Source organism: Mobula birostris, chromosome 4 (genome assembly GCF_030028105.1).
Source record: "Mobula birostris isolate sMobBir1 chromosome 4, sMobBir1.hap1, whole genome shotgun sequence".
Classification (NCBI taxonomy): Eukaryota; Metazoa; Chordata; class Chondrichthyes; order Myliobatiformes; family Myliobatidae; genus Mobula; species Mobula birostris.
The window spans coordinates 26,777,962-26,802,078 of record NC_092373.1 but is presented as its reverse complement, the minus strand read 5'-3'; the positions used below and the strand labels follow the sequence as shown (position 1 = coordinate 26,802,078).

Below are 24,117 nucleotides of genomic sequence, written 5' to 3'. Positions count from 1 at the left end.
CACAGAAGTTTGAAGACACACACTGAACATTTCAGAATGGCTCCTTCTCCTTCGCCATCAGATTTCAGAATGGACAATGAACCCATGAGGGTACACTACCTCAGTATTTTTTTTTTCTCTTCTGCTCTCTTTTTACATTTAATTTTTAAACTACGTTTCTTATTGTCATTTATAATTTTTTATAATTATGTATTGCAATGTACTGCTGCCGCAAAACACCAAATTTCGCGACATATGCCAGTGATATTAAACCTGATTCTGATTGAAATGTTTGAGATGCCAATGCACAAGTTGGAAACACAGCAGCAGAGGGTTATAAACTCTATCATAGCCACCAGCTTCCCCACTACTGAGGACTCTCCAAACGGCGATGCCTCAGGAAGGCAGCAACCAACATGAAGGATCCCCATCACCCAGGACATGCCCGCCTCTCCTTGCCACATCAGGAAGGTGGTCCAGGAGCCTGAAGATCCCCACTGTCAACATTTTACGCACAGCTTCTTCCGCTCCACTACCAGATTTCTGAGCGATCGATGATACCATGAACACGACCTCACTATCTTGCTCTTTTTGCACTTTATTGTTTATATAATTGTTGTAACTTATAGTGGTATTTCGGTACTGCACTGTACTGCCGCCGCACAGCAATTTTCTTCACACATCATGGATAGTAAATCTGATTCTGATTGTGAGTCTTCCAGACCTGCTGAGGGTCAACTGGCTTCCACAACTTGTTTAAAAAAAAAACACAATACTGTAATGAGGAAGTGATAACGATTAAAAATATTATGTATACCAGAAGACCAACAAATCCATTTCACCCTTGAAATTACACTGGACAGTTATCGCCTTTATATAAAAATGCTGAGCCATAACCCTTTAAAAGATGATTCTCTCCCTAATATTCAATTCCAGATCAATAAATGTTGGCCAGACTAGTAAGGTCCACATCTTGTGGATGAATTAATGAATATTAAAGTAACCAGAGCTGTTTCGTGTATTTTCCTCATAACATCAGAGAGTGCGATTTCAAGTCCTTTATTCAGGGCTGGGTTAACCTGAGATAACCTGACTGAATGGTGAGGGAAATTTATTTGACTTGCAACTTGACTTGAAGCAGTTATACACCAAGCAACACAAACATTAAAATTACTTCTAAAAAAAAAATCTAGATTATTCTTGGCAAAAAACGATAGCAGGATTTATTGCCCACCTCCTACTTCTAGTGGTACTTAGTATATTAACTTACCAACGCTGCTAGACTGTCACGTAGGAATCAATTTGGCTTTCAGGTAGGAGTACAATTTGGATAAACAGGGTTTTTTCAATAATATTTCAGTACTTAAACTTCAAATACACTCAATCCGCAAAACAAAATCAATTAAGTTAAGCAGCACACACAAAATGCTGGAGGAACTCAGGAGGCCAGGCAGCATCTATGGAAAAAAAGTACAGTCAACGTTTCAGGCTGAGACCCTTTCTCCAGTCCTGTCGAAGAGCCTCAGCCTGAAACGTCCACTGTACTTCTTTTCCATAGATGCTGTCTAGCCTGCTGAGCTCCTCCGATATTTTGTGTGTGTTGCTTGGATTTCCAGCATCTGTAGATTTTCTCTTGTCTTCAATGAAGTTAACAGTGTTTCACATTCTGAATGAAATTCAGTCAAGATGTCATGAAAACAAAAGATTAAACAAGGCATTCTTAGGATGTCATCAGTAAAGAATGAGAATTTTGAACTATTTGCCGTTTCTTCTATGAAGAGATGGTGTAGCTGAAGAAAAATGAAAGGGAAAATGATCAAAAAGGCTCATTCATTTGCAAAATCTTCAGTGATCTAATATAGCCAGCAACACACATAAAAAATGCTGGTGAACGCAGTAGGCCAGGCAGCATCTATAGCAAGAGGTACAGTCAACGTTTCGGGCCGAGACCCTTCGTCAGGACTAACTGAAGGAAGAGCTAGTAAGAGATTTGAAAGGGGGAGGGGGAGGGGAGATCTGAAATGACAGGAGAAGACAGGAGGGGGAGGGATGGAGCTAAGAGCTGGAAAGTTGATTGGAAAAAGGGATATGAGAGGATCATGGGACAGGAGGCCTAGGGAGAAAGGGGGGGGGGGGGGGGAGCCCAGAGGATGGGCAAGAGGTATAGCGAGAGGGACAGAGGGAGAAAAAGGAGAGAGAAAAAGAATATGTGTATATAAATAAATAATGGATGGGGTACGAAAGGGAGGTGGGGCATTAACGGAGGTTAGAGAAGTCAATGTTCATGCCATCAGGTTGGAGGCTACCCAGATGGAATATAAAGTGTTGTTCCTCCAACCTGAGTGAGGCTTCATCTTGACAGTAGAGGAGACCGTGGATAGACATATCAGAATGGGAATGGGACGTGGAATTAAAATATGTGGCCACTGGGAGATCCTGCTTTCTCTGGTGGACAGAGCGTAGGTGTTCAGCGAAACGATCTCCCAGTCTGCTTTGGGTCTCGCCAATATATAGAAGGCCACATCCGGAGCACCGGCCGCAGTATATCACCCCGGCCGACTCACAGGTGAAGTGTCGCCTCACCTGGAAGGACTGTCTGGGGCCCTGAATGGTGGTGAGGGAGGAAGTGTAAGGGCATGTGTAGTATTTGTTCCGCTTACAAGGATAAGTGCCGGGAGGGAGATTGGTGGTAAGGGATGGGGGGACGAATGGACAAGGGAGTCGCATAGGGAGCGATCCCTGCGGAAAACCGGGAGGCGGGGGTGGGGAAGAGGGAAAGATGTGCTTAGTGGTGGGACCCTGTTGGAGGTGGCAGAAGTTACAGAGAATTATATGTTGGACCCGGAGGCTGGTGGGGTGGTAGGTGAGGACAAGGGGAGCCCTATATCTAGTGGGGTGGCGCGAGGATAAGGGTGAGAGCAGATGTGCGTGAAATGGGAGAGATGCATTTGAGAGCAGAGTTGATGGTGAAGGAAGGGAAGCCCCTTTCTTTAAAAGAGGAGGACATCTCCTTCGTCCTGGAATGAAAAGCCTCATCCTGAGAGCAGATGCAGTGGAGACAGAGGAATTGCGAGAAGGGGATGGCATTTTTACAGGAGACAGGATGGGAAGAGGAATAGTCCAGGTAGCTGTGAGAGTTCGTAGGCTTATAGTAGACATCAGTAGATAAGCTGTCTCCAGAGATAGAGACAGAAAGATCAAGAAAGGGGAGGGAGGTGTCATAAATGGACCAGGTAAACTTGAGGGCAGGGTGAAAGTTGGAGGCAAAGTTAATGAAGTCAATGAGTTCAGCATGCGTGCAGGAAGCAGCGCCAATGCAGTCGTCGATGTAGCGAAGGAAAAGTGGGGGACAGATACCAGTATAGGCTTGGAACATGGATTGTTCCACAAAGCCAACAAAAAGGCAGGCATAGCTGGGACCCATAGTTTGGAGGAAGAGAAATTATTAAGAGTAAGGACTAATTCTGCTAGACGGAGCAGAGTGGTGGTAGAGGGGAACTGGTTAGGTCTGGAATCCTAAAAGAAGCGGAGAGCTTTGAGACCTTCCTGGAGGGGGATGGAAGTATATAGGGACTGGACATCCATGGTGAAAATAAAGCGGTGGGGACCAGGGAACTTAAAATCATCGAAAAAATTCAGAGCGTGAGAAGTGTCACGAACATAGGTTGGAAGGGATTGAACAAGGGGGAATAAAACACTGTCCAGGTATGCAGAAATGAGTTCAGTGGGGCAGGAGCAAGCTGAGACAATAGGTCTACCTGGACAGGCAGGTTTGTGGATCTTGGGTAGGAGGAAGAAACGGGAAGTGCGGGGTGTGAGAACTATAAGGTTGGTAGCAGTGGATGGGAGATCCCCTGAGCGGATAAAGTCGGTGATGGTGTGGGAGACAATGGCCTGGTGCTCCTTAGTGGGGTCATGATCGAGGGGTAAATAAGAGAAGGTATCCGCGAGTTGTCGCTGTGCCTTGGCAAGGTGGAGGTCAGTACGCCAGACTACAACAGCACCCCCCTTATCGCCGGGTTTTATAGCAAGGCTAGGATTAGTGCGGAGGGAGTGGAGAGCAGAGCGTTCGGAAGGAGCGAGGTTGGAATTGGAACAAGGTGTGGTGAAGTCGAGACCGTTGATGTCTCGTCGGCAGTTAGCAATAAAGAGATCCAGAGCAGGCAGAAGACCAGAGCAGCGTGTCCATGAAGAGGAGGTGGGTTGAAGGCGGGAAAAGGGGTCATCGGTGGGGGTGGGAGAGTCCTTGCCGAAGTAGGCTTGAAGACGGAGCTGGCGGAAGAAGAGTTCCGTGTCATGGCGAACGCGGAACTTGCTGAGGTGTGGGCGAAAGGGGACAAAGATGTGGGTGAGGGGGACAGAGTGCTCTGCCTCAGAGAGTTGAAGGTCAGAGGGGATGGTAAAGACCCGGCACGGATGTGAAGTGGGATCAGAGGGGGGAGGGGAGGAAGGCTGGTGGTATCAGTGGAGAGGGGAGGGTTGGGGTGAGAGGAAGATGGAGCCTCTGAGAGCCCAGGAGTAGATGATGGAATTTGAGGGAGACGGGGTTGCAGAGTAGTGGTGGGGTAAAGGGAGACAGGAGTCACAATAGCAGCACGTGAAGACCCAGCCTGGTGTTCAAGGCTGGAGTCTTGAGAGCTAGGATCAGAGGGGGGAAGAGGGGAGGCTGGCTCGGTCCGCCAGAGAAAGCAGGATCTCCCAGTGGCCACACGTTTTAATTCCACGCCCCATTCCCATTCTATGTCTATCCACGGCCTCCTCTACTGTCAAGATGAGGTCACACTCAGGTTGGAGGAACAACACTTTATATTCCGTCTGGGTAGCCTCCAATGCTGACGGCATGAACATTGACTTCTATAACTTCCGTTAATGCCCCACCTCCCCCTCGTACCCCATCTGTTATTTATTTTTTATTATTATTAATTTTTTTTCTCTCTCTCTCCTTTTTCTTCCCTCTGTCCCTCTCACTATACCCCTTGCCCATCCTCTGGGCTTCCCCCCCCCGCCTTTCCTTCTCCCTGGGCCTCCTGTCCCATGATCCTCTCATATCCCTTTTGCCAATCACCTGTCCAGCTCTTGGCTTCATCCCTCTCCCTCCTGTCTTCTCCTATCATTTTGGATCTCCCCTTCCCCCTCCCACTTTCAAATCTCTTACTATCTCTTCTTTCAGTTAGTCCTAACGAAGGGTCTCGGCCCAAAACGTCGACTGTACCTCTTCCTAGAGATGCTGCCTGGCCTGCTGCGTTCACCAGCAACTTTGATGTGTGTTGCTTGAAATTCCAGCAACTGCAGATTTCCTCGTGTTTGTGTTTTTAACATAGCCAATTGTTTTTGGATCTTTGCTTATGGAATTGGTCTCCAATTAATCTATAATTAAGAATATAATGACATTTGGTAGTAATAATGCTTCTATAATTATTACTCAGTATAAATTCCTCAGTCTTATTAAATCTCCCTCATTTCCAATTCCAGTAGCAGAAGGAAAAAATAAAGGGCTTAGTGTATTCAAAGGAAAATCCAATAAATCTCAGCAACCATCAATTTTGTTTTGTTTTTTTTTAAAAAGTGCTTCAGGGAATCATATTTATTTGCAAGTTAAGATCTTTACCTAGGGTAAAGTTCTGTATGAAATTACTCAACTAATATTCATTTCATACAGGTTTTACGAGCTACAACCGCTTAACACCAAAGGCTGTATAAAACTCTGTGGCAACTATTTTCCAAACCTTTTAACTGTGAGTCAGTGAGGACTGATTACTTATTAGAACCAACAATCCTCATCCAAATTGGATTGGGATTGTATTACTGGGGGCTGATAAACATCTAACATCTCCACCATGAGACCAATGGCAGAGCTCAATAAGGCTCAACCCATAGACATGAGGCTACAGAACATGTCCCTCTGACCCCAGGTCATGAAGACCCACTTTAGGATCCACGTTCCTGTATCTAATCATTTGAAGGAACCTCTTTTATTCAAAAAGATTAAATTTCACCATTTCCAATTTCTATTGATTGTTTAATGTTTTAATTGCTTGGAATGTAAAATTTAAGAGCAATATTGAAATACCAGTCTTTAAAAGAAAACATAAAACAGTTTGCCAACTTTATCAAAGTAAAATTTTTTCATTCAGCGTCGCCTCCTATGAAAACATGCTGGGGTCAGCACTGGGGCTGAGAAGACAAAGCAGGGATTCCAGTTCAGAATATGCAAATGAGGTTGCGAGTAATGCTTTGCGGGTCGATCTCAGATGCAGCAGGCTACATGAGGGAATTGAACAAGGGACCATATCCGAGGTTCTTCTGCACAGTGAGCTACTGGCCTTGGTCCGGCCAAGAGGCCACTGACCAGATACAACTGGCAGAATAAATTGAAGCCTCCTCCCGGAAAATGTGGGTTGGTGTTGAGAACACTTGCCTAGTATTCTACAGTATGACATCAATTTGAATTTAACCTCAAGCAGCAGCAATAACTGGAATAAAAACCCAATGCCAGGAACAGTGGCCATGGAATTACCATTATTCTGAAACCGATGAGTCACAAATATCTGCCAGAGGAGGAAATGCGTCACTTTCACTCAGTGTAGTCTTTGCATGACTTGATCCAAGCAATACAAATGAGTTGAATTGTCCTTTACTACGGCACCAATTGTGGCTGCCCAGCACAAACCACGTTGACTTGACTTAACGCAAAGTACTTCACTATGTGTTCCGATGTACATGTGAGAAAGCTAAAATCTTCTAATCTTCCTCTTTACTACAGGCTAGCAAGCCACAAAGCCTAGAGGGTTAACTACATTCAAGGGATAGTGCTAAATTTTGTAACTCCAGAAACTAATCAAAAGAAAAACTCGGGATCTGGGAAAACTTGCCTACTTAGTTTTTCTTTAGTAAGGCGTTCACATATGACGTGGTGGCGCAATGAGGCCATCATCAGGGTGGAGGAGCATCACCTTGATTTCTGTCTGGGTAGTCTTCTTCTTCCAGTTAAAAAAAATCCCCCCCCCCCCGCCATTCTATTCCCCACTCCGGTTTCTTACCTCTTCTCACCTGCCTATCAGCACCTCCTGGTGTCCAACCTCCTTCAATTTCTCCTATGGTCCACTCTCCTCTCAGATTCCTTCCTCCCCAGCCCTTTACTTTCCCCACCCACTTGGCTTCAGTTATCACTTCCTAGCTATCCACACCTCATCTACCGTCTGGGTAGTCTCCAGCCCCTTGGTATTAACATAGAATCTCCAACTTCCGGTAATTCCCACCCCCTCCCTTCCCCTATCCCTATTTCACTCTGCCCCCTCCCCCAGCTGCCTATCACCTCCCTCATGGTTCCGCCTCCTTCTACTACCCATTGTGTTTCCCCTATTCCTTCTTCACCTTTCCTGCCTATCACCTCCCTGCTTCCCCTCCCCAACCCCTTTATCTTTCCCCTTACTGGTTTTTCACCTGGAAAATACCAGCCTTCTCCTTCCCATCCTCCCCCCACCTTCTTTATAGGGCCTCTACCCCTTCCCTCTTCAGTCCTGACGAAGGGATCCGGCCCGAAACGTCAACTGATCGTTTCCACGGATGCTGCCCGACCTGCTGAGTTCCTCCAGCGTGTTGTGAGTGTTGCTCTTTATCCTCACTCCATGTTTTTTTTATTCTGGTGTCTTCCTCCTTCCTTTCCAGTCTTGAAGAAGGGTCTCGGCCAGAAACGTGGACTGTAGATGCGGCCTGATCTGTTGGGTTCCTCCAGCATTTGTGTGTGATGCTTTGGATTTCCAGCATCCGCAGACTTTGTTGTGTTAATACATTTACAATATTATTAAATATTGCTGAAATATTAAATACATACTGCAAAGTAAAATTAAAAGCAGAGTAATTATGGCAGAGATCTTTACAACTGACCTCAACCTTTTCCCTTACCTTCCACTGCTTCTTTCACAACAGCAACAAATTGTTCAAACATTGTTTCAGGGTCAACTTCAACCCATCCTGGTTTGGGATACAGCATCTTTATCTGTTTGAAAAGCAACAGGCAATAGTCAAACTGAAGAAAAACTCATTCATAATCATAATATTCTCTGCATACCGCAGCCCATCACTTGGCTTAATCCAAAATACTTCTTGATAAAAGAATAAATTGACTCGCAGCAAGCTACACTTTTGTTGAAGCACCAGACCTAATGGAAGTCCAAAAGATAAAATCAGGGTCATGGTTATCACTAGGGAAATCTCCAACTTCAAGTGGAAAAGGTTAAGGGTTGAAGGAGGACTTTGATAGGAGAGGAGAGTGGACCAGTAGGATGGAGGGATGAGGAAAAACACCAGAGGGAGGAGATAGGCAGGTGAGGAGAAGCGGAGGGGTGAGAAGGAAGCCAGAATGGGTAATGGAGAAAAAGAGAAGGGGGAGGGGGGGAGAAATTACCAGAAGTTAGAGAAATCGGTGTTACCTCTTCTGCCTATCACCTCCCAGTTTCTCAGTTCATCCACCCCAACACTCCTCCTCACCTGGTTTCACACATCACCTGTCAGTTTGTACTCCTTCCCCTTCCCACATTCTTATTCTAGTTTCTACCCTCTTTCTTTCTGATTATAACGAAGGGTCTCGGTCCAAAATGAGTCTGTTCATAGATGCTGTCTGACCTGCTGAGTTCCTCTAACATTGTGTGTGTTGCTTTGAATTTCCAGCATTTGCAGAAACTCGTGTTAGTGATTTAATTGAAATACACTCCAGTATGGCAGATGTCATTTAACACCTTTTCGACGATCAATGGTTGCTGCGTGAAAGCACCAAAAGAGGGGTAAAAATCCAGTATGGGCAATAAATGAAGATCTTCTTTTGAACCTGTATAGTGCACCTCTATTGACAGGATGACAGACATCGCTGAGGCTGCGCTTGCTCCTACTGAACTTTTAAACTTTCAGCAGCTGTTTTGTCATCGCAATCTTGAACCAAAAAAAGAGCTTCAATCATACTAAAGAATTTAGATTCACCAATACTATGCAATGGCACAAAATCATGTCAAAATAAATATAGTTAACTGATGCTACAATAATGACTGGTAATACTACTGGGGAAAATGTCTTCTTCACTTGGATACCGATTTTCCCATCTAATCTACCTTGTAAAAGTCAAGTGACCGCAAGTCCCTGTTCAACTCAGTAACCGCCTTGTTAACGTTTTGCTATGAGCATAAGGATGGCACAAGTATGTTTGTACAATCACTACAAGCTGTTGGTCTTGATCTCAAACCCCAATGCTTTTCCATTGGTCAGCCATATGCTGGTTGCTCTAAACTGGAGACTGAAGAAGTCTCCAAATTAAATAGTGTATCCTGAAGCATTTTAATATTGAGATCATAAATGTTTGTGCATTGGTACAAGAAGGCCACATTAAATGATTTTGTGCATATTTTCAACGTGTATGTTTTTAATCAATAATTTTAGATAAGCTACATAATTTACCCCACTATTTGTGAAATATTTATATGTAAGTTAGATTTTATTTGACCGCAAACAGATGGCTACTGTAATATCCAGAGCAACACCAGGTAAAGCAGCTGGCAAAGTCTGCAAATGGTGGTGAACTAAAGCTTCTCCATTTTCCCCCCTGGGGGGCATGAAATAGGTATCACGGCTTTTAGTTATCGTGTCTCTGAGAAATATTCAAAATTTTAAAAGCAGCTTCACAATTCCACAAGTTAAAAAGCTTATGATCATAACAGACATCCCACCTCTCCCGGAACTTCCGGGAGTCTCCCGCATATTAATAGCGGCTCCCTGATGCCCGCAAATTATATACAATATCACGGAAATCAATTTTTTTGAGAGCGAGCGAGAGAAAGCAAGTGAGAGCGCGAGAGCGACCACGAGAGCGCGCGCGAGAGAGCGAGAGCAAGCGAGCGCGTCAGAAAGCAAGCGAGAGCGACCACGAGAGCGCGCGCGCGCGAGAGCGAGAGAGAAAGCAAGCGAGAGCGCTTGAGAGAACGTGAGCAACGAGAGAGAGAGCAGAGTGTTCCAAAAACAATATAAAACGTACGTCACCCCAGACTACACTAAAGTGTACCCCTGCCTAATAGGGGTCAAAAATAATGACAGTGTTGCTTGCTGCACTGTTTGCAACAGTGACTTTTCTATTGCCCACGGTGGGTTAAGACTGTAAAAGACGTGTTGAGGTGAGTTTAACAGGTGTCATCCGTTCATTAGCATAGCTAACATTATTTAAACTAGCTGGCTGGCTGCTGAGGAGCTACTCTATTGCAGACATCCCACCTCTCCCAGAAGTCTCCTGCAAATTGATGGTGCTACCTCCCTGAAATGAGTTTTTGCAGGGTGGGATGTCTGTCATAAATACATTAACACCAAGTTACAGAACAACCTTTAAACAAGCAGTATGTTTAGCATTTCCTAAGGTTATCACTGAGGTATTATGAAAAGGTTATAAACTTAACACTTGATCACTGGAACCCATCAACAAAAGCCTTGACCAAACCATTAATGCTGACCCCTTACATTATTGCACCTCGAGCGACTGTTTCAAAATGCCCCCAGTCTGGATCAAAAATTCCAAACAGCTTCATATCTATGAATAGGGCTATTATTCTCTTTTCAAAACTGTGGGAGCAGAATTTCCAGCACATTGGGTAACAGGTCCAAAAGCAATTCCAACAATCCTGAAAAACAGTGGACAACACAACTTATGTGAAGAATTTCACACATCTACTTGAATCAATGAAATTTATCATATGCATACATTAAACAGTGGGAACTTAACCCACCAACGTACAAAGCAAAGTTGAAGTGATTTTACCAATGTGCAGCTAAATAGTCACTCATGATGAAAACTTCCAAAGTTACTCAAATTAAATTTTTTAGTGTCAGCAGAAGTGAAAGGACTGAAACTTTTGGGTGATATTTCCAAATACGTATTCCTCCTCTCAAGGCAGAACTGTGTTGATTTCTCAATATGTTCACCTTCCTACTCTCCCTTTTCCAATCTTTGTCCTAGATGAATGGGACTGAAATGAAATATTCCTTCCAGTTGTGGAGTTGAACGTACAGGATTAATCACTTTTCAGGCACTAATTTTAGTGTCAAATGTGGTAAAGATCCTCAAATGCTCAGGGGGACTGAAAGTTATCCATTTTGAAAATGCGTTATTTTTCTGTTCGCCTGTAAGACATGGCTGTAAGGTGCATTAGGTTATGTGTCCAAGTCTGGTAAAGTAACATTTCAGGGTATTATTGACAGCCCTGCACTGTTACAGCACAGTTTTTGACGAGGCTCTAAAATGACACTTCATATCGAAGAGAACAAGGTTTTCAATGCTCAATCCACAATCATCTCCAACAGAAATAAGGAAGACTTTGCTTCTTTGTCAAGCACCGGCATTAACAAATTGCTGTAATAGGAATATATGAGGGGTATAGATAGGGTAGAAGCAAGCAGGCTTTTCCCACTGAGACTGGGTGGGACTACAACCAGAGTTCATGGGTCAAGGGTGAAAGGTAAAATGTTTAAGGGGAATACGAGTGAGGATGTGGAATGAGGTGCCAGCCCAAGTGGTACATGTGAGCTCAATTTCAACGTTTAGGCAATGGTACATGGATAGCAGGAGTATGGAGAGCTGTGGTACCAGTCAATGGGAGTGGGCAGTTTAAATGGTTCGGTGTCGACCAGATGGGCTGAAGGGTCTGCTTCTGCACTGTACTTCTCCATGACTATGACACATTTCAAGTATGTGATTTACAGACAAGGTACTCAAGGTAGCTTCCAACACAATCTGGACTTTGTTATTCCAAAGAGCGTCCAACATTAAAAATGATTATGCTCATTCATATTCAATAAATAACTGTGACCCCACTTGCCTTTCAGTTTCACTTCAGGCTTGTAATAGAAAAATCCTTTGCCTTGCACGTGTGTGTCGACATTCGTAGTAAATCTACTTTGAATGATGCATTCTAACATTGATCTAGACTGAGATGCTGTTCTGTACATGCTTCAAATTAGTGTTTTTTTTAAAGTATCAATGCAATCACAGATTTGGGCATCACACTGGCAAATGAAGCATTCATTGCCCGTGTCCAATTGCCCTTTAGTTGTCATTGAACCACTGCCTTGAGCTACTGCAGTCTGTTGGTGGCAATGCTGATTGAGATGAAACACCAGAATATTGACCTTGTGAGAACAAAGGAACAACAAATGTATTCTATTGTCAGGAAAATACAACTTGGGAATGGACTTGGATGAGGAGATGTTTGTAGGGATTTGTTGCCCCTTACGGGCAGGTTTGCCAGAGCTGATGGGAGTGGTTTAAACTAATATGGCAGAGGGATGGGAACCAGTATGATAGGGCTGAGGATGAGCCAGGAGGTTTATAAGTAGATGATGCAACATGTAATATGGATATAATGAAGGACAAGACAATGATTGGTACGACTGCAGACAGAGAAAAGGGTTAAGTTGTACCACAGAGGAAAAATTCATAAGGGTGAAGAAAGCAGGAAGGAACATGCTGTATTTAAATGCATGTAGGATTCGGAATAAGGTGGACAAACTCGTGATGCAATTAGAGATTGATTGGTATGACGTTGTGGGCATCACTGAGCCGTGGCTGAAAGAACATCATAGTTGAGAGTTTAACATCAAAGGATATACTTGGTATCGAAAGGACAGGCAGGAGGCATAGGCGGTGGTGTGGCTTTATTGGTAAGAGATGGAATGACAACTTTAGAAATAGGCGACATAGGGTCAATGTCAAATCTTTGTGGGTGGAGTTAAGAAACTGCATGGGTAATAAAAATATTCTGGGAATCACATATAGCCTCCAAATAGTAGCCAAGATCTGGGGTTGAGATTGCAAAGGGAGCTGGAAAAGGCATGTAACAAGGGTAATGACACAATTGCAATGGGAGACTTCAATATGCAAAGGGATTGGGAAAATCAGGTTGGTGTTGGATCGCAAGAGAGGGAATTTGTTGAATGCCTATGAGGTGGCTTTTTACAGCAGCTTGTGCTCCAGTCTATCAGGGGAAAAGCCATCTTAGATTGGGTGTTGTGTACTAACCCAGATCTTATTAGGGAGTTTAACGTAAAGGAACCCTTAGGAGGCAGTGATCATAATATTATTGAATTCTTACTACAATTTGAGAGGGAGAAGTCACATATAAGAGTATTGCAAAGGAATAAAGGGAATTACAGAGGCATGAGAGAGGAGCTTGCCCAGGTGGATTGGAGGAGGATACTGGCGGGGATGATGGCAGAATAGAAGTGGCTGAAGTTTTTGGGAATAGTTCATAAGGCACAGGATAGACATGTCCCACAGAAGAAGTAGCTCTCAAATGGCAGGGGTAGGCAACCGTGGCTGAAAAGGGAAGTTAAGGACTGCATAAAAGCCAAGAAAAGGGCATACAAGGTAGCAAAAGTAAGTGGGAAGTTGGATGATTGGGAAGATTTTAAAATCCAGCAAAAGGCAACTAAAAAAGCAATAAGGGAAAAGATGAAATGTGAGGGCAAACTAGCTGATAACATAAAGCAGGATTCTAAATTTTTTTTTTTTTACCCCAGTTATATAAAGGATAAAAGGGAGGTGATAATTGATATTGGACCACTGGAAAATGATGCTGATGACATAGTAATGGGGGACAAAGAAATAGCAAATGAACTTAATAAGTACTTTGGTTCAGTCTTCACTGTGGAAGACACTAGCTGTATGCCAGGGGTCCAAGAGTGTCAGGGAGCAGGAGTGAGTGCCATTGCTATCATGAAGGAAAAAGTACTAGGCAAACTCAAAGGTCTTAAGGTGGATGTCACTTGGACCAGATGGACTACATCCCAGAGTCCTGAGGGAGGTTGCTGAAGAGATAATGGATCCATTGGTCATGATCTTTCAGGAATCACTTGACTCTGGCATGGTCCTAGAGGACTGGAGAATTGAAAATGTCACTCCTCTCTTTAAGAAGGGAGGAAGTCAAATGAAGAGGAACTATCAGCCAGTTAGCCTTTCTTCAGTAGTTTGGAAAGTGTTGGATTCCATTATTAAGGATGAGGTTTCAAGGTACTTGGAGACAAATAACAAAATTAGTTAAAGTCAGCATGGTTTCTGTAAAGGGAAATCTTGCCTGACACATCTGTTAGAATTCTTCGAGGAAGTAACAAGCAGGGTGGACAAAGGAGAGGCAATGGATGTCATTTATGTAGATTTACAAAAGGCATTTGATAAGGTGCCTCACATGATGCTGCTTAACAAGATAAAATCCTATGGCATTACAGGAAAGATACTGGCATGGATTGAGGAATGGCTGACAGACAGGAGGCAGCGAGTGGGAATAAAAGGGAGGGCCTTTACTAGTTAGCTGCTAGTGATTACTGTTGTTCCTCAGGGGATCGCTACTTTTCACATTGTTTTGTCACTGATTTGGATAATGGAATTGATGGCTTTGTGGCAAAGCTTGCGGATGATACGAAGATAGGTGGAGGGGTAGGTAGTGCTGAGGAGGCAACACAATTGCAGCAGGAATTGGACAAATTGGAAAAATGGGCAGGAAAGTGGCAGATGGAATACAGTATTGGGAAATGTATGATCATGTATTTTGGTAAAAGGAACAATAATACAGACTATTAAATAAATGGGAAGAAAATTCAAACATCAGTGGTGCAAAGGGACTTAGGAGTCCTCATACTAGACTCCCAGAAGGTTAATTAACAGGTTGAGTCTGTGGTAAAGAAGGCAAATGCAATATTGGGATTTATTTCAAGAGGAATAGAATACAAAGACAAAGAGATAATGCTGATGCCTTATAAGGTAGTAGTCAGGCAGCACTAGAGGTATTGTCAATAGTTTTGGGCCCCTTATCTCAGAAAGGATGAATTGTCATTGGAGAGAATCCAGGAGCTTCACAAAGATGATTCTAGTAATGAAGGGGTTAACATACGAGGAGCGTTTGGCAGCTTTGGGCCTGTACTCACTGGAATTTGGAAGAATGCATGGGGAGCTCATTGAAACCTACCGAATATTGGAAGGACTAGATGTGGAGATGATGTTTCCTCTGGTGGGAATATCAAGAGCAAGAGGGTGTAGCCACAAAATTGAGAGGCGACCTTTTAAAACAGAAGTAAGGAGTAAAGAGTGGTGAATCTGTGGAATGCTCTGCCACAGACTGTGGTGCACGCCAAGTCCGTGGGTACATTCAAAGCAGAAGTTGGTAAGTTGGGGCATCAAGGGATATAGTGAGAGGGTTGGTGTAAGGGGTTGAACTGAACCTGGGATCAGCCATGATGAAACAGCAGAGTGGACTCGATGGGCTGAATGGCCTAATTCTGCTCCTATGCCTTATGGCCTTACCATTTTGGAAAGCGTGGATTGGAGTACTAAAGACTTCCGGGTGTTTGCATCTTTTAGACTGTACATATGGTCCTCAGATTTTGCAGGGAGAGGTACAGTAAATGTGAGACAGTGAATGGGACAACAACCAAAGGAACTACTTTACCCTGGTTAGCAGCAATCTATTGTAGAAATGACTGTAACAACCCTCGATGAGGTAAACGGTGTGCATTCCATTTCCCAGCTTTTGTTTTAGAACCAATAGAAAGACCGAGATCACACACACTTTTCTGACTATATATGTGTAGTGGAGAGTGTATTGACTGGCTGCATCATGGCCTGGTATGGAAACACCAATGTCTCTGAATGGAAAATCCAACAAAAGGTAGTGGATTCGGCCAAGTATATCGCAGGTAAAGTCTTTCCAACCATTGAGCACATCTACATGAAGCAGCATCCATCAGAGTTCCTCACTACCCAGGCCATGCTCTCATCTCACTGCTGTCATCAGGTAGAAGCTACAAGAGCAACACACACAGAATGCTGGATGAACCAGCAGGCCAAGCAGCACTCATGGAAAAAACCACAGTCGACGTTTCAGGCAGAGACCTTCGGCAGAGTCTCGGCCCGAAACGTCGACTGTACCCTATTTTCCATAGATACTGCCTGGCCTCCTGAATTCCTCCAGCATTTTGTGTGTGTTGCTTGGATTTCCAGCATCTGCAGATTTTCTCTTGTTTGTGATGATACAAGAGCCTTAGTACTCACACTACCAGGTTCAAGAACAGTTATTACCCCTCAACCATCAGGCTCTTGAATAAATTGGGATAATTACACTCACTTGCCCCATCATTCTGCATCCCACAACCAATGATCTCACCTTAAGGATTCTTAATCTTGTGATTTCACGTTCTTATTATTTATTGCTTTTTATTTATATTTGCATTTGCAGAGTTTGTTGCCTTCTGCACTCTAGTTGATCTTTCATTGGTCCTGTTATGGTTACTATTGTGTAGATTTGCTGAGTATGCCCACAAGAAAATGAATCTCCGAGATGTACATGGTGATATACATGTACTTTAATAATCAAATTTTCTTTGAACTTTGTGTCTTTTCTCTTTCATCAATACTGGAATTCACAACCCAAGGATATTGTAAGAGCACTTCCATCAGATGCACTGCAACAGTTCAAGGTGGTAGCTCACCACCCTTTTCCAAGTGGCCGACGACACTGGCCTTGCTAACAACACCCAGAATATCAGAAAATAAACACATTATGGAAGTGGTGGTGAGCCACTTACCAATGGATACCCTGTTTCTGCTCCCCTCACCCTCGCTGTGACTGGCTCTGCTGAGTTTCTGGTATTAGATTAGCTTTATTTGTCACATGCACATTGACACGTACAAAGAAATGAGTTGTTTGTGTCAAAAAAACCAACAGTCCAGGGATGTGCCAGGGGCAGCCTGCAAGTCTCACCGCGCTTCCAGCCCCAACATAACCTTCTCACAATTCATTAACCCTAAACCGTACATCTTTTTGGAACGTGGGAGCAAACTCATGTGATCACAGAGAGAGAACATACAAACGGCTTACAGTCAGTGGCAGGAATTGAATCCCAATCGATTTTACAGCTGGCACTAACCACTACGTAACCATTTTGCCCTGTGTTTCTTATCAGCAGAGAGCGTCAGGATGCTAATGTTGGGTGACTCTGTGCTGTTGTCATGGGGCAGTGGTTAGATTCTTCCTAAATCAGTTATAACAAGGCAGTTGAATGGCAAGAATGTTGCTTGTCACCAACCATACTTGAACATTGTTTGAGTTATGTTACTGGTATGGATTGCTTCATTTTATGAAAGTTAGTTGGTGGCACAGAACATTGCAAGCATCAACAAGTATTCCTATCTCTGACATGGCAGAGGAAATCGTTAATGATAAAACAAGAGGCGCTTGACTTGAAATATTACTGGAGTTTCAAGACAATGTTTGTTTAATTTCTACTGACTTCAGTTTTACTAGGGTTATTGCTTCATCGGTCAAACGCTGCCTTTATGTCGTATTCAAACAAAACATAACTTGCCAATACTCATCCAATCAGAAAGCACTTGGGAAAGAGTTAACATACTGTTCATACCACCAAAGTGCCAGGGAAGCTTTCAAAGCAATTTCCAACACCTGCAAAATTCTAATTTGGAGTGCTATCATTTCAAGGACCCTGCGCTTTTGTCAACATCTGGACCAAGGCTGCATGAGGTCTGGAGAGGAGTGTGGTTCCAGCACGGCTCAAACCACAGCGAGGTGCTTTTGAATGAGTACAATCTAATGGTCCAGTTGTCGACACCTTCCCTGACTTGGCTGGTAACGGAGGGGGGGGGATGGGATAGTAACTGGTGTGATTGGATTTAATCCTTCTGGTTGGTTGAATACACCTATCGGACAGAAGCCAGTGTTGCTGCACAGGAGCGTATCAGATGGGGAGGTTGGGTGGTGGAAGATAGCCCTGGGGCACAAGTCTTTAACATTGCAGCCAACGTCAAATCCGAGCCCACAGCCTTTACGGCGCATTTTTTTTATATCAAATTGGATGAAAGTTGAATCAGTGATGGTAAAAATAAGCATGATCAGATATAGATCACGCAAACACTATCGACTGCGAGTTTTACAATCTTGTCTTTTGCACTCACAGCTACAAAGATTACATGTGTGGACGTCTTGTCCCTGTGATACCGTCTAATTGAGCCAAGTCAGCCGATTTCAAAGTTCAAAGTAAATTTATTATTAAAAGTACGTTATGTCACCATATACAACGCTGAGATGCATTTTCTGGTGGGCATTCTCAATAAATCCAGAATAAAATAACTACAAAATCAATGAAAGTTTGCACCAACATGGGCATTCAACCAGCAAAATGTACAAATACAAAAAGAAAGAAATAATAATAAGTAAATAAGCAACGAATATCGGAAACATGAGAAAACGAGTCATTGAAAGCAAGTCCATAGATTGTGGAACATTTCAAGGAAGGGGCAAGTGAAGTTATCCCCTCTGGTTGAACAGCCTGATGGTTGAGGGGTAGTAACTGTTCCTGAACCTGGTGGTGTGAATCCTGAGGCTCCTGCACCTTCTTCCTGATGGCAATAGCAAGTTGAGAGCATGACCTGGTTGGTGGGGGTTCCTGATGATGGATGCTGCTTTCCTGTGACAACATTTTGTGTAATATGTTCCATGGTGGCCAATGATTCGGTAAAGTCAATTCATTTCTGGAATTTACATACTTAGCAGATATTTTAATTGTAATTTCATCAGAATATTTTAAAAGGTCCAAAATAAGCTTAACTACTGTATTTTCTTCATCTTAGAATTGTTCCCTCCCTTGTCTTTGTGGACTGGATCTCCACTCCACTTAATTCATTCAACTACACTGGAGAAAATAAACAGCTGCGACCCTGATGGTAAAAGCTGGAGGTGTAATTATTCTCTGTGGCAAACTGCAGCCCATTTAATGATCCCCAATTACAATGACAGAGCCTCCCATACTATCCACAATGTAAAGCATCTTCAAGTGCTTCACAAGAAATAGATGTGAAACAATCATTGTGTCAGAAAGAGGGCAAACAGGAATTCTGCAGATGCTGGAAATTCAAGTAACACACATAAAAGTTGCTGGTGAACGCAGCAGGCCAGGCAGCATCTCTAGGAAGAGGTGCAGTCGACGTTTCAGGCCGAGACCCTTCATCAGGACTAACCCTTTGTTAGTCCTGATGAAGGATCTCGGCCTGAAATGACTGCACCTCTTCCTAGAGATGCTGCCTGGCCTGCTGCGTTCACCAGCAACTTTTATGTGTGTTGTCAGAAAGAGGGAGCAGTTTTGAATATTTCTTTAGGGGAAAGAAAGTCTGAAAAAGGATCCTGGAAAGCTGGGGGGAAAAGAAACAATGAAGTACTGGGAAAACCAAGTAACCTCAGCAGGAAGAGAAACCTGAGTTAACGTTTTGAGCTAATGACACTTTGTCAGAACTGGAATGGAGAGGAAGTAAATTGGCATTTGCACCCATCTGACTAAGGTCACAACATGCTGGGGTTGTTTTTGCTTGTGTGACACAGGTGTGGGGAATGGGGGAAGAAAGACAGAAAAGTATGGGGATGGGGGGGTGGGGTTGGATAATTGGGCAACAAAAGGTTTCCCAGTTTACAAAACCACCTGATTAACATATTAAGGAGGCCAGAAAGAAACAGTGTGAAAGGACAAACAGACAAAAGGGTGTGCAGAGATGCGAAGAAACTGAATAGAAGCAAAAAAAAAGGAATGGTCTAGTGTGGCTACAGAGAGAGAAAAACTGAATTGATATCGTAGAAGGAAAACTTTACAGACTGGCCAGGCTGGAAGAGAGGGTACCTAAAATGGCTGAATTTTGTTACAATCCTCACGCATCAAAGTTGCTGGTGAACGCAGCAGGCCAGGCAGCATCTCTAGGAAAAGGTACGATCGACGTTTCAGGCCGAGACCCTTCATCAGGACTAACTGAAAGAAGAGCTAGTAAGAGATTTGAAAGTGGGAGGGGGAGATCCAAAATGATAGGAGAAGACAGGAGGGGGAGGAATGGAGCCAAGAGCTGGACAGGTGATTGGCAAAGGGGATATGAGAGGATCATGGGACAGGAGGCCTAGGGAGAAAGGAAAAGGGGAAGGGGGGAAAGAACCCAGAGGATGGGTAAGGGGTATAGTGAGAGGGACAGAGGGAGAAAAAGGAGAGAGCAAAAAAGAATGTGTGTATATAAATAAATAACGGATGGGGTATGAGGGGAGGTGGGGCATTAGCGGAAGTTTGAGAAGTCAATGTTCATGCCATCAGGTTGGAGGCTACCCAGATGGAATATAAGGTGTTGTTCCTCCAACCTGAGTGCGGCTTCATCTTGACAGTAGAGGAGGCCGTGGATAGACATATCAGAATGGGAATGGGATGTGGAATTAAAATGTGTGGCCACTGGGAGATCCTGCTTTCTCTGGCGGACAGAGCGTAGGTGTTCAGCGAAACAATCTCCCAGTCTGGGTCAGGTCTGGCCAATATATAGAAGGCCACATCTGGAGCACCGGACGCAGTATATCACCCCAGCCGACTCACAGGAAAGCAGGATCTCCCACTGGTCACGCATTTTAATTCCACACTTTATAGTCCCGCTCTGCAATTCACAACTCCCACATTCTTTTGCCTGCATTCTCACTCTCGAGCAAATCCAATTCACTTATTGGCCATATAACCACGTTTACAACTTATCTCCTAGTTTCACCCTGTCAGAGTCACCTGCCCCTCTCTCACCCTCTCTGTAGTTTTAAAAGCTTCTTTTGTCTCCTTCTCCGTTTTGACAAAGGGTCTTCAACAAGAAAAATAATTATTCTTAAACCTGGAACTCCACCTGCTAAGAATTTCCAGAATGTTCTGATTTTATACTTCTCATGGCCTGGTATGGAAACACTAATGCCCAAGAATGGAAAAGTATACAAACAGTGGTGGACACTGCCCACCCATCGCAGGTAAAGCTCTCCCCACTAATGAGCACATCTACACCGTTTCGGGAAAGCAGCATCCGTTGTGAATAGCCCCCACCAGCCAACCATGCTCTCTCTTCGCTACTACCATCAAGGAGGAGGTACAGAAGCCTCGCGCCCCTCACCACCAGGCTCAGGAACAGTTATTACCCTTCAATTAGCAGGCTCCTGAACTGATGCGGATAACTTCACTCGTGATTAATCTGAACTGATTCTACAACAAACATACTTTCAAGGACTATAATTCATATTCTCTGTATCATATATTTATTTCTATTTTCAGAGTTTGTCTTCTTTGCACATTGGTTATTTCTCAGTCTTTGTGTAGTTATTCATTGATTCTATTGCATTCCTTTGTTCTACTGTGACCACAATCTGTGCAGATTGGAAGTAACGTCTCCACCTTACTAACAATTAATACTGGTGCGCCAGTGTGCTTGGCCCACTGCTTTGCTCACTCAGTGATACAACTATTGTTGGCAGCATTTCAGATGGTGACGAAAGGGAATACAGGAGCCAGATACACCAGTTAGTTGAGTGCTACCACAGCAACATTGCACTCATCATCAGTAATACCAAAGAGCTGATTGTGGACTTCAGGAAGGGCAAGACGAGGGAACAGGAACCAACCTCACAGAGGGATCAGAAGTGAGCAATTTCAAGTTCCTGAGTGTCATTATCTCTGAGGACCCAACATATTGATGCAGCTGTAAAGGCGGCAAGACAGCAGCAATATTTCATTTGGAGTTTGAAGCACTTTAGTTCGTCAACTAAAACATCTGAAAACTGCAAACGTACTGTGGAGAGCATTCGGACTAGCCGCATCACCATCTGGTATGGGGTTGTGGTGGGGCGGGGCTACTGCACAAAATCAAAATAAGATACAGAAACATATCTTCAAGGAACGGTTCCGTTCGGAAGGCGGCGTCCATCATTAAGGACCTCCACCACCCAGGACACGCCCTCTTCACACTGTTACCATCAAGAAGGAGGTACAGAAGCCTGAAGGCACACATAGCAATTCAGGAACAGCTTCCCCTCTGCCATACAAGTTCTAAATGGACATTGAACCCATGAACACTACCTCACTACTTTTAATTAATTTATTTCCACTTTTTCACTGCCTATTTTAACTTCACACACACACACAATTATACAGTCTGATTTGGATTCTGAACGCCCGCATGAAAATGAATCTCAGGGTAGTATAGAGTGGCATATGCACTTTGATAACAGATTTTCTTTGAACTCCCAGTCCTACCACTGTGGGTAATATAATTTCATGCCACAACTTCCCCTCACGAAATGGGAGAAATCAGAGTTCTGGTTGCAGCCACACCTTGTGCTGCTCCCTTTACCACCTTCTCAGGCTTGAAGAAAAATGTGCATGTAATGCATGGCAAAGTCCAACCTTCCTCAGTGATGAATCTCCAAAGGTTGCACACAGCTTTTAATGCTCCCAGCCCTTTAAACCTTTCTGCTGGTGAAAACCAAAATTGTTTTTGTTGTCTCCAGATCCAAAGCTCATGACCAGGTGCTCCCTCGTCTCCCAAACCAGTACTTTGAAGGACATTTCCTGCTGCATTATTTTTGAAACAGGTTAAACGTTGAAGCAGGTGGAGTGGGAATAAAGAAGAGGACGGCTCAGGTCTTCACTGGAAAGTGCTATGCCTCCTACCACCCATTTCAAAGATAAGATTAGCTTTAACTGCCACACAAACATTGAAGCACACAGTGTAATGCGTCTTTCTGTGCCAGTCTGAGGATTGTAGTGATTCAATCCACAAGTGGTGCCAACATAACAGCCCAACATCGCATACACGCAACTCACCAAACCTAACCGTATGTCTTTGGAATGCGAGAGGGAACCAGAACACCCTATGGAAACCCACCATTTTTATGATCAAAGTGGGTTCAGTAAACCATTCTGCTTATGGAAACTCCAAATCAATCTGCCTCCATAAGGATATACCCAGAAATACACTAGCCCAGCTTGACTGGTCTATTATAAGCTCCAGTGAGCAAAGTTGGGGCAATCAAGCTGGCCTATTCATCTGCAGATGCTGGAAATCCAAACAATATGCCAGGAAATTAAGTATTCTGAGGCTTAAAGAGGTTCTCTGAAATGCAGCAACTATTTTTGTCTGTCAATCATGGCAGCCAGCTGTTACGCAAGTATGACTAACGTACATCATGGCAATTAGAGCAACTCACAGATCTCGTTGCTCAGAAGTGTGCTGTCGTGTCAGCCTCCATAATCTACTGAAGTTTCCAAAGCACGTTACAAAGTCATGGCTCCTGGCTCAAGGCAAGGGAGAGAGCATGAGGCAGGAGAAAACCAAAAACTGTACAAATCTGAGTCGCCTCCTGTACAGTTTCCTCAATACATTGCACATCCAGCTCTCCCTCATTTAAAAGGGAATTCAAATTTGGTATATGAGACAAAGTAGTTTAAAAATTGAATACACTACCCTATTTATCATAATAGGTAACCTTACTCCTTTCACGTTAACACCCAGTGGAATAGGCTTTCAGCAGCACACAATAACTTAGCCTTGCTGTATTAATGCAAACTGTTCATCACAATCAAAGATTATATTAAAAATATTGTTAATTCAACGCCTTGACAACTGTTGCTTGTAATTATTGTACCTTGTTTGCCAAGTAAATGGGTGTTGCTATTCGAACAATACAATTACACAGTGCCAGTGGCCAAGGCTGGTTTGGCCACCTCATTACCCCCATGGTAAGAGCAGAACAGACTGTGATTACAAAGCTGTCCTCAAGCAATAATACGTAAACTAAAAGATTCGCAAAGCCAGGTATTCGGCCAGTAAGCCTCTGGAAATTATAGCCAATCATCTGTGAATCCGCAAGTTCACTGAAGACTTGAGGCTTGGAGGCGGCTTGTCCTGGGGGAGTATGGAATGTTGCCTCACAGGTGCCAGGATCAATAAAGTCTCAGATCAGGTCCATGACATTCTAAAGAGGTCGGGTGAGCAGCCAGAAGCCTTGCTACGTATAGCACCAATGACATAAGTAGAAAGGGTGAGGATACCCTGAAGAGAGACTTTGGGCAGCTAGGTAGAAAGCTGAGAAACAGGACCTCCAGGGTAGTAATCCCTAGACTGCTGCTCATGCCACATACCAGTGAGGGCAAGAATGCGATGATTTGGCAGGTGAATAAGTGGCTAAGGAAATGGTACAGAAGGCAGGGGTTCAGACCTCTTCTGGGAAAGGTACGATCTCTACAAAAGGCACAGGTTACACCTTAACCCGAGGGCTT

General features: G+C 43.8%; 1 protein-coding gene across 1 annotated transcript in view; it reads right to left on the bottom strand.

The window, feature by feature from the left end:
- gk5 (glycerol kinase 5) overlaps window positions 1-24,117 on the bottom strand; it is a 92,316-nt gene that overhangs the window by 49,951 nt on the left and 18,248 nt on the right. The window contains exon 2 of the mRNA XM_072255035.1: window positions 7,885-7,978. Within this exon, the coding sequence (XP_072111136.1) occupies window positions 7,885-7,978 (94 nt within the window). The remainder of the gene's footprint in view (window positions 1-7,884; window positions 7,979-24,117) is intronic.